The sequence below is a fragment of the Callithrix jacchus genome, chromosome 7, assembly GCF_049354715.1.
Source record: "Callithrix jacchus isolate 240 chromosome 7, calJac240_pri, whole genome shotgun sequence".
Lineage (NCBI taxonomy): Eukaryota > Metazoa > Chordata > Mammalia > Primates > Cebidae > Callithrix > Callithrix jacchus.
In genome coordinates, this window is record NC_133508.1 from 107,087,414 (window position 1) to 107,099,620 (window position 12,207).

The 12,207-nt window shown below is 31.9% G+C and overlaps 1 protein-coding gene across 30 annotated transcripts in view; it reads left to right on the forward strand.

The window, feature by feature from the left end:
- LRRC7 (leucine rich repeat containing 7) overlaps positions 1 to 12,207 on the forward strand; it is a 597,290-nt gene that overhangs the window by 289,309 nt on the left and 295,774 nt on the right. For all 30 annotated transcript variants that reach the window (XM_035251839.3, XM_078332210.1, XM_035251845.3 and 27 more), the window contains one exon: positions 2,409 to 2,487. In XM_035251839.3, the coding sequence (XP_035107730.3) occupies positions 2,409 to 2,487 (79 nt within the window). The remainder of the gene's footprint in view (positions 1 to 2,408; positions 2,488 to 12,207) is intronic.

The window sequence follows — 12,207 nt, forward strand, 5'->3', positions numbered from 1 at the left end:
TTTTTTGACTGACATCCTCTGATTCTTTTTTATTTCTAATAATTATAGATAATATTATTACAGCACTTTGTGCTAATTGCTTTTCTATATAATCTCTTTTAATCCTCACTACAACTCTATGATAAAACCATTCATATACTCACTATTTTTTAGAGTAGGAAACTAAGGCATTGGGAGTTTAAAGGACTTGCCTAGGACTACCTAGCCAGAGGTTATATAGCTAAGATTCCATCTTAAACCAACCGACTGTGCTCTGAATTGTTTTAAATTTAAACTGTAAACAACATAATACAAATATTTAAATAAATAATATAGCAACATTTTTACCACAGTAGGCAATTCCATTTTCAGTAGAAGATAAAGAGACATCATCTTTTCCTTAAAATTATATTTTAATTTACTTCTGCTTCCATGTCCTGCTTTACACATAATTTAAGGATATACCATTTTAAGGCAGAAACCTGTGGAGATAAAGCATTATGCATGCCAGCATGCAATGAGTACAGATTGGAGAGTGAATAGAAAAAGCTAAACAGAGAAAATGAGAAGTTTTATACTCCTTTTGAAGATATTTAAAGTAAAGAATTTTATGGGAAACTGTTAAGGATGATTCATAAGTTAGATTATTAACCTGGCTGCCCTTTTTTTAGTGACTATTTAATGAAAGAAGTTCTAGGTATTATGGCCTTTCAAAAAAAAAAAAGAAAGAAAGAGAGAGAGAGAGAGAGAGAGAGAGGGAGGGAGGGAGGGAGGGAGGGAGGGAGGGAGGGAGAGAAAAGAAAAGAAAAGAAAAGAAAAGAAAAGAAAAGAAAAGAAAAGAAAAAAAAGAAAGAAAGAAAGAAAGAAACAGGCTTTCTCATTAAATACATACATAATGGAGCTCCAAAACTTTTGGGGGCTCTTATTTAGAAGTTAAATAATTCAGTAATAATTTTAGAACTGCATAATTTCTGGCAAAATTTTAAATAGAGAGAAATGGGGTGAGAAATGTCACAAACCTCCCTTTGGACCCCCATTTGTCAGTGGATAAGTGACCAGTCCTGGATCTGACTACCCTCCTGCTGCTTCAACAGCTCTAAAGTCTTGTGGACATGGTAGTCTAGATGAATGGAATCTAGAAAGGTGGAATATTTTGTTTCTTGAGTATCCATCATCAAAAAGGTCAATTATATCCTGCCACAAAGTGTTCCTTATCCTTCTGTCTGATGTGAAGTACTAGGAAAGGCCAGTTCTTTTTGGAAATTTTTACATCCTTGATAATAGTTTCAAAAATTTAGAGAATGTGGTATTGCAGGCATATCATATAGTAACAGCTTCATATAGCTTCTTCCCTTCTAATTTCTGCAGGGTCTGCTACATTAATTCATTTGCATCAATTAGTTGAAATGTCCCCCACATATTTTATTCCTCTGACCTTCACATTTATGGATTAGGTTTGCAGCTTCTGTATTTTCAGTTTCATAGAAAACTTTGTGGGTTTTTTTTTTTGTCACATAGCCAGTAGCACAGCTGTGACAGCAGATGAGCAATTCTCCAAGGGCAAATAGCCAGGCTGGCTACCTCAGAGACTCCAGGGGGAACCCAAGGAAAGCTGCTTGACTCTTCACACTTTCAGGCAGATGCAGAGCTATACCTTGTACAGCCAACAAAACAGAATTATATAAAATTTATCCCTGCCCCATATTACTTTGGGAACATCTTTCAGTTTTGGATATGTTCTTAAGTATGTGTTCAACTTTCCTAACCTTATAAAATGATTATTGGAAGTAAAGATTTTATCTTTTTTTCTTAATATCTATTTGTTCTCCCTTCTCTCAGTGGTGGCACTATAACTTAATAATTTAATCTATTTTTATTTCTTTAGGTTACTAAAGATCAGATTTATCTTAGGCCAAATATACAATTGTCCTCAATTTTATATCCAATTTTAAACTCTTATCATAAAATGTTATTCAATATTCAACCTTTATTAAAAATTATGTATATGTGTTCTCATTGTTGGGGAGGGGAACATCACACACTGGGTTCTGTTGGGGGGAACTAGGAGAGGGACAGTGGGGAGGAGTTGGGGAGGGATAACATGGGGAGTAATGTCAGATATAGGTGATGAAGAGGAAGGCAGCAAACCACATTGCCATGTATGTACCTGTGCAACAATCTTGAATGTTCTTCACATGTACCCCCAAAACCTAAAGCACAATAAAATACATTTTTAAAAAAATTATGTATATATTATTAATAATATTGATATGTTATTAAGTTTTTATTTCTACTTAAATAGTTATCCGAAATGGTGTTTGCACTATGTACTGACTCATAGTTTTAATAATTATCTAAATATTAGAACTATAGTTTAAAGAATATTTGTTGGAACATTTTCATGTACTTTTGTTTTTTTCACATTTTAGGTGTACAAGAATTTCCAGAAAACATAAAGTGCTGTAAGTGTTTAACAATTATTGAAGCCAGTGTCAATCCCATTTCTAAGTGAGTATGAGTGATTAAATTTCTTTTGTATTTATGTTTCCATTGTATAATAATGTACCAAAATAGATGAAATACACGTAATGATTTAAATTTAAATGTATCATTGACATAGCACTTAATAGAATGATGGAAAAAATTAATCAGAATAGTTTGACTAAAGATGATTTAAAATATTGCTGAGTAGCAATGAATACCCAATTTGCAAACGATGGTATTACTTTGAGGCAAACTTTGTCGCCATTTTCCACAGCTCTCAGGTAACATTCCATAGATAAGAGTTGAAACTAAGAAAAGAGTTATTAGATATGGTCATGGGGAAAAATTAGCATCAAGACCCTGCCAGAAGTTCAACATCATGCAAATTTAAGATATTGATAAGTACATAAAAATACCCTATCATGTAGTTCAAGGAAATTAAGTAATGACCAGAAATACAAAGTACTTGTATACCAGATACTGTAGCAGAGTAAAGAGAAAACCCTAGAAGGAAAGGAGAATGGAAGATATGGATGATAAAGATGCTGTGATCAGAAAATAGGTATTTGTATTTCGAGATCTGTTAATTAAGAAATGCCATGGAAAAATGATACCAGGCAAGTGACCATGCTGGTGAATTGCATCTTATGTAGTGACATAAGTCCGTGGAATCAAGTAGGTCAGGAAGCAATAAAATAAATTGATTGGAGAAGTCATGAACCTGAATGTTAAAGTCACTTAATAATGGAAGTAAAAATAAAATCTAGAGAGGCTACTGACAGTTGCAATATTTAGAAGGGGTTGAAACAAGTCAGTGGTATTGGATGGCAAATAATGAGTTTCAGAGTAAGACTGGCATTTTCATTATACAAAGCTGACAGTAGGATTTGAGAAAAATTCCTCAATCTTTTGTTTGATGAAGTGTAGGAGGCTGGGGGAAACTGAAGCCCATTAGAAAGACATTTAATGGATGGAGTGTTATTAGAAGAAGACATAAATAAATTTATCAAAGGGAAATTGATGGGAAATTTTATACCAATAGAGTTGAGGAAAGGGAGTAGTGAAAGTGGTTCTCTATGGATGATGGGAAGAGTCTCTAGATGAGATGAAGAGTGGAATAGAATGTAAAAGAATGAAGTGGAAGTTAAGATGGAGATCTTTACAGTTAATGGTTTGTGAAATAATCCGAGGCCTTTTGTATGAAATATAAAACATCAAGCAATAAAAAATGCTTAAAAATTACAGTTTTTCTCTCTGAAAAGTAAATAGAGAAGTAAAAAAAGAGAAAACAAAACCCTAAAAAGCTTTTCCCAAAACTCTTAAACCAAAATGCAATCTCAACATCTCAATGAAATAGATGTTACTAATTTCTCCCACTAGGATTACAGCCATGTTCTTGACTTGATTGAAAACAATCCAGTGTTGATAAATTGCTTTTTTTCCTAAGTATTTAATTCTAATAGCTCATCTTATTTAGTACTCATGGTAGGTCTTTGGGAGTGGAAGCCAGATGATAAATTACATCTTTGAGAAATTTCAAGTCTATGGTCATTACTGGATATGTCTAATTCCTTCATATGTTTAACTGTTTAAAAGATAAATATGTGACCTATTTCAGCAAAAATGCAGAACACTATAAACATTAAGCAGTTTTGAAATTCATAAAAATTGTGATAAGTAAATGTAAATTGTTTGTCAAATTATAAAGTCAGATTTTTAAAAATGTTATCTACATACAATAAAATTCACTCTGGCACGGTTTCTTACACCTGTAATCCCAACACTTTGGGAGGCCAAGGCAGGAGGATTGCATGAGTTCAAGACTGGCCCTAGCAACATAGTGAAACCCTGTCTCTTCAAAAATTGCAGAAGATTAGCCTGGTGTGGTGGCATGCACCTGTAGTCCCAGCTACTTGAGAGACCAAGGTGGGAGAGTTACGTTAGCCTGGAATGACAAGGCTATAGTGAGCCATGATCATGCGCCTGCACTCCAGCCTGAGCAACAGAGTGAGAGCCTGTCTCAAAAAAATAAAATTAACTCTATTCAGGCATATGGTTCAATGAATTTTAACAAATGTATATAGTCATGTGACCATCTCCATAGTCAAGATATAGACTATTGCCTCACCTCAAAAAGTTCCCTTAGCCTAGTCATCCACTGATGATTTCTATCCTCATTGTTTTGTCTTTTTCAAAATGACAAATAAATGATATCATATTTTTGTGTCTGACTTCTTTTAACTTAACATAATGATTTTGGAATTAATTTGTAATGTTTCAATAATCAATACATCATTCCCCTTTATTACCAGGTAGTATTCCATTGTATGGATATAACATTATTTGTGTATCTATTTATCAGTTGATAGGCATTTGGGTTGTTTCCAGTTTTTGGCTATTATAAATAAAGCTAGTATAAACTACACACAAGTGTTTGTTTTAGCATATATTTTCATTTCTATTGGGTGAACCCCTGGGAGTGGTTTTCTGACTAGTATGTATATGTATGTTTAACCCGATAAGAAGCTTCCAAACCGCTTTCCCAAAGCTATTCAATTGTGCGTTTCTACCAATTCAGTTGTTCAGAGTTTAGTTGTTCCTCATATTTGCCAGAATTTGGTTCTGTCAGTTTTTTATTATTTTCCACTTTAGGTAGTGTAGTAGAAATGGCATTTCATTGTGGTTTTTATTTATATTTCTAATGTCTAATTAGCATCTTTTCATGTACTTATTTATCATCTGTATTGCTTCTTTGGTAAAAATTCAAATTTTTGTTCATTTTTATTGGCTTGCCTTTTTATAATTGAATTATAAGAATTATGTTTATATTCTGGACCTTTAGAAGATATTTGTAAGCCAAGATGTGCTCTTATTCTATGGCTGATCTCTTTATTTTCTCTTTCTTTCTTTCTTAATTTTTTTTTTCTTTTTTTGAGACAGAGTCTCACTCTTGTTGCCCAGACTGGAGCACAGTGGTGCAATCTCGGCTCACCACAACCTTGCCTACTGGGTTCAAGTGATTCTCCTGCCTCAGCCTCCCTAGTAGATGGGATTACAGGCATGCACTACCATGCCTGGCTAATTTTGCATTTTTAGTAGAGATGGGGTTTCTCCATGTTGGTCAGTCTGGTCTCTAACTCCCAACCTCAGGTGACCCACCCACCTCAGCCTCCCAAAGTGCTGGTATTACAGGCATGAGCCACCACTCCCGGACCAAATCTCTTTATTTTCTAAGTACTACCTTTCAAAGAGAAGTTTTTGAATTTAATGAATTTCTATTTAATAACTTTTTATGGTTTGTGCTGTTCTTTCTTATCTAAGAGATCTTTGCTAAATTTATAGCAATAGTGATTTCCCCTGTGCCTTCCTCTGAAACTCTTATAGTTTAGGTTTTACAGTTATGTATACGATCCATTTAAAGTTGATTTTTTACATTGTTGTAAAACGATTGATCACATATATTTGAGTTTATTTCTGGATTTTTGATTTTTGTTAATCTGTACATTTGTCCTTACACCAATTTTCTACTGTCTTAATTACTGTAGCTTTATATAATAGTAAGTCATGAAATCAGGGAATATGAGTCCTTCAACTTTGTTCTTCATCAAAATTGGGATAGTATGTTTTGCTCTTCCATGTAAATTTTATAATTAGCTTGCTAATTTATACAAAAAATATACAAGTCTGCTGGAATTAAGATAGAGATTGCATTAAATCAATAGATCAAACTGGGTAGAATTTAACATCTCAAAAATATTGAATATTCTCATCCCTGAGCATAGTTTAGCTCCATACTTATTCAGGTATTTTAAATTTTATCAGTGTTTTATAGATTTCAGCATACAAATGTTGTTCATTTTATTCTAAGTGTTTCATGGTTTTTGTGCTATTGTAAATGATTTTTTATTATTCCAATTGCTTACTGCCAGCATGTACAAATACAATTGATTTTCAATATTTATCTGATCTTCTACAATCTTACTAAACTCACTTAGTAATTCCATTAAATCGCATGTATCTGTAATTTTGGGGAAAGTTTCTTTGTAGAATATCATGTTACCTGTTAATAAGACAGTTTTGTTTCATCATTTTTTATCTACATGCCATTTCTTTGTTTTTCTTACCTAATGGTCTTGGCTAAGACCTACTTTACATGTTGAACATAAGAGGTGAAAGCAGGCATCATTGCCTTGTCCCCAACCTTAGAGAGGAAGCATTTAGAGTTTCACCATTACGTGTAATTTTTGCTTGTTTTTTAAATATATGCTATTTATCATATTGAAAAAAAGTTCAGTAACCTGCCATTCACTTCCCGTTGAGCCCTCATTAGCAGGGCCCTCAACGTTTAGATTTCTTCTAATAGTCTTTTCATAAAATGTATGCTTTATTATGTTTTTTTTTAATATTCTCCAGTCTCTGACTGACTACTGAGTGCTTCCAAAGCCACTACACATTTTTAGAAATTAGTTACAGCAGAACCCTAATTCCAAGCATCAAAAATATTTTATTAATTTTCTAATGCTCTATAACAAATCTCCACAAATGTAGCAGCTTAAAACAATGCATATTATTTATTTCTCAATGTCTGTGGGTCAGGCTTGGCATTTTGGGCATGGCTTGTCTGGGTCCCCTGCTTCAAAGTTTCACCAGGCTGCACTTCTTGCTGGTTGTTAGCTGGAGACCACTTATGGGACCGGGAGATTGTATTTAGTTCCCTGCCATCTAATTCTCCCCCAAGGTAGCTTTGAGTCTCTTAGCCAGATGGAGCTATATAATATAATATAGTTGTGGGAGTGACAGTCCATCATATTTACCACATTCTGTTGATTAGCAGCAAGTCACAGGTCCTGCCAACACTCGAAGATTATACAGGGGCATGAACATCAGGAGGTGAGGATCACGGGGTGGGGGTACGGGGTCATTTGGAATGTGTCTTCCACACATCTGATATTTGGTTTACTGAGGGTATTACCAATGGATGTTGAATTTTTTATAACACCTGTTCATATCGTTTGTCTTCTTTACTTTGAACCTATGGTGACTCACACTGATTGATTTTTGACTATCATACAATTTTGCATTCCAGGGATCATGCCTACCTGATTAGGAAGTATTATTCTCTTTTCTGTACTAATAGCTCTGATTTGCTAATATTTGTGAAAGATTTTCCCTTCTATACTCTTAGAGCCTGTTAGTCTGAAGTTTCTTATCTTGTAATTTCTTTGTCTGCTTCTGCTATCTGGGTAAAACTGGCTTCATAAAATGAGTTGAGAAATGTTATTTCCTATTTTCTATAAGAGCCTACTTAGAATTGGTGTTTATTTTTAAAATTTGTAGAATATGCAAGGGCAACCATGTAAGCCTGGAGATTGAGTTTCCTTAATAACTATAGGACTATTCAAACTACCTATTTCTTCTTGAGTTACCTTCAGTAGTTGTGTTTTTCAGAAATTTGTACATTTCATATGTTTTCAAATATTGGCATATTGTTCTTCATAGAATTTATTTATTTATTGGTCCTTTAATATATGTAGGTTCTCTAGTGGTGCCCATTCATTCATTTCTGGTATTGGGAATTTGTGTTTTCTTTCCTTTTTTTTGCTTAATCAGTCTGACTAGAGATTTATCAATATTGTTTATCTTTACAAAAAAAAACAGAATTTGGTTTCATTGATTTTTTTGTGTGTGTGTCACCTTTTTGTTATTTTCTTTGTACTAAGAAATATATAAAGTATTAAGTAATGTAAATCCTGTAATATGAAAGTTATATTTTGAGTGTTATTATTTTAGTTTTACTTTTACATGTGAACTTTGTACTATAAGCTAGATGCCTTAAACAAGTTTTTGGTAAACATTATCACAATGGAAATTGAAAACAACTCCTCAATGGGAAAAGCAAGAACTAACATTTATTGAGAACCTACTATGTCTTAAACTTTTAGATACATTATTTTAATTTTTACAGTCACCGCATTATATAGATAAATATTACCACCTTTTTATAGATAGAAATGCATGAAGCCAGTATTTAAATTCCTAAGTTTCTTTCACTGTATATTTCACTGTATCCGATAATGTATTTTTATTTGCTATAGAATACATTCTCAAAAATTTAAAACATTCTGAATGCTCAACAATGAAGAAGTTACTAGCAAATTATAGTACATCTATGGGATGAATATGAAAGTTATAAATAGGGTGACCAAGTGTCTCTTGTTTGCCCAAATCATCTCTGTTTACTATTCTTGATTTGGCATATTTATTAATAGCTGCCTTTTAACTCTCACAAGTGTCCTAGTTTGAATTATAAATTATGTATTCATTCAATTTATACAGCAAAATTGAAAGATAATTACATATTAAAGGGAGAAATAATGATACAAGTTTGCAGTGATGTTAAAACAATGAATAGATTAGAAAGAAATAAATGAAATGACCATCATGATTGCGCTAAAGGAGGTTAAATTATGTGTTATACTTTTCTCTTTATTTTCCAATGTTCTCTAACATTATTATGTTAGTTTTATAATTTTAAGCTGCATAATGAAGAGTTTTTAACGTAAAATGCATTTCAAGCTAGAGTAGAAATTTTTACATTGTGTTCTTATTCACAACATATAAAACCTATAATTTTATATGGTTTAACTGTTCTATTAGAGGTCAGATGCCTATAATATGTTTTCCTTAAACTTCTAGAGTAAATGCAATCAGAAAAGAAAAAATGTTGAAATAAGGGTGACTGAAGCTAATCTTAATTTGCCTATTCCAATAATAAAAAATTAGCAATTATGAACATATTTAAAATAGTATTCCAGTTAATATTTTTTAAACATCAAAATAAAATCATAAAATGTATACTAAATAAAAGTAGTAAAATTGCTTTCATTTGCTGATTCTTACTATGGGATAAGTAGTCGTTTAATCATTTGGAGTAAATCTGAGCAGCAGATATTAGTATTATCATTTTACAAATAAGGAAATCAACTATTGCAAAGTTAAGTAATTGTAAAAGTCACATGAAAATAATTTGAAGACCTGTGATTCAAAGCAAGGTCTTCTGACATCAATATGTGGGTTCAACTGCTAAACTATATGGATGTCTGGGTCTATTGTTATTCTTCCTTTGTTGTAGTTTTTTTTGTTGTTGATCTATATAGGTGTAACTTTGGGGTGGGCACATGTGATAATTTGATACATTTATATAATCAAATCAGGGTAATTGGGATATTCATCACTTAAGATATTTATCATTTCTTTACACTAGGAACATTCTAATTATTCTCTTCTGGCTATTTTGAAATGTAAACTTAATTAATGTTAACTCTAGTAACCCTACTGATTTATCAAACACCAGATCTCATTTCTTTTATGTTACTATGTATTTGTACATACCACTTTTAATTTCAGCAATTAATAAAAAAGATATTTACTTAGTAGAGTGAATTATTTGCCAATTTATAAAGCATGTATATTCTTTGAATTTTTAAATAAATCAGTCAAATGTGAAAAGCTACCAAGTTATTTTAGGATAGTCAAATCATTTCATTACTGAGTGTTTCTTACTTAAAGTCAAATATTGGATTTCATCAAATACTTAGGAGGAAAATAAAGACAACCAGTGATTGTCATCTTCATCAGGTGTATCCAACTGGCTATAAAATATTTTTTTCCTCACAATTCCTCATACATTTTTCTGGAAGTAATTATATTGACAAGTCAGGCCCTTGTCTCTATTAGAAGCTACAAAATGCACCATAAAATTAAGGATAAGGTTGAATATCTTTTTTTGGCCAACTTATTGACTGTATGTATATATATATATATATGACTTTTCAAATAACATTGAATCCATTTTTCACTATATGTTGTTTTCAAATTACAATAATAGACAGTTGAAGAGATTTTAAAAATTTATTATCCCCAAATCATTTATAATTTTTTTCCAGGAATAGAGTATCTCCAATACTAGTACAGAGCATAATTGTATAAATATTCAATTAAATCTATGAACAGAATCCTATAAGGAAAATAAAGAAGACATTAATTTTGAATCTAAGTGCAGAGTAACCATTTAATAAATTCATGTTGAACTGAATTGAAATAAAACATAGATGCTATTAAATAAGACATACTATGTAGTTATATTCTTAAGTCTGCATTTTTAAGAAGAAATGTTCAATAGAAAATGTCAATACATCTTTCTTTATAACCAGGCTGAAAAACTGATCTACTTTGCATGCTGGTTTTTCATATAACCTATTTTTGGTGATCCAATTTTGTAACTGGAATTTGCAAAATGTGGTCAATTCTTAAACTCGAAATCAAAATGTTCTATGTAATAAGCAAAATTCTTCTTCTAGGGCATAATCATTATCAAAGCAGCAGCAAAAAAAGAAGTATATTTTTAATCAAAGTAATAGCACAATACCATTTATTACATACATATGGAGAATAGTGGACTGAGAGAAGTTGGATAGTTCTGATATACAGGAAAAATGTTTGTCCCCACAAATAGAAAATTAGTAATTTTAAAGCCTTTTTTTTACTTAGTAGTGATGCTGTTAAATTATTAGATTAATGGTTTTAATATTCGTCTAATTTTATATGTATCATATTGATCATCTTTTTTGAAAAGCCAAATGTAACTAGTTATTTGGATTTACAAGACATCAAAGATAATAGTTATTTCCAATTGAAATTATTTAACATCTGTGCCTTCATCATAACAACTGTCATGCTATCAGGATGTGAGTTCTAATACATTACAACAAAGGAAAACACACAGAAAATCATGACCTACTACTTTTTTTCATTTCTATAAGATCAAGTTCAAAACTTTGAGTTGAGCATTTAAGTAAATCTTGTCCTCTCCTTATATTTTTAAATATTAACTCCTGATACATACATACATCAAGTATTTGCTCTAGAACTCATCTTCTCTTTGCTACATATCTCCAGTGTTTTCTTACCTCTACATTATAAAAACCCCCATTTTTCACTTGCCTCCCTTCTCTTTCTTTTCTACTTTCATAAATCCTATGTCTCTTAAAAGCAAATTTATGAAAACATCCTCTACCAAGTCACACCCACATAATTCAACTCCAAAATAGGACAATATATTTACAGCAAAAATAACCAATATCGGATTAATATACAGTAAGTTTTCACTTAACATCATTGATAGGTTGTTGAAAACTGCAACTTTAAGTGAAAGGACATACAACAGGTCTGCAAATAAGGTTGTTTCCTTCAACATTGTTTCATTATAATATTGTAGAGAAAAGAAAAAATGTTTTGTTATACATAGTTTTGCTTATAGTTGCTGTTTTCCAAGAGTCTATCAATGGCATTGAGGACTTATTACTGAGAATGTGTAAAAAATTGCCATAAATCACTCTAAAAAGATAAATGTGTTTGTTTTAGATTCCTCAGAAGAAGATGTTTAGAAAAGAATATAAGCAGTGTATTTAGGAGATAAGCCCAGGAAATACTTGTTGAGAATATTTTGTCAAACTATTTTTCAAATTGGCCATTGAACTTTAGGTTTCTGTGGAACTCTGGTTAACACTGTAAAACACATACCAGAGTTGTCAAACACAATGGGAGAGAGAGCAGAGGTATTTGTATTCCTACTGGTTGTTAGTTGAATACTGTCTCTGCAAGGGACATTAATTCCTTGGAACTTGGGCTACCATGTACACAAACAGAGCAGGCTCCAGCAGCTGAAGAAAGCCTTCAAACAGG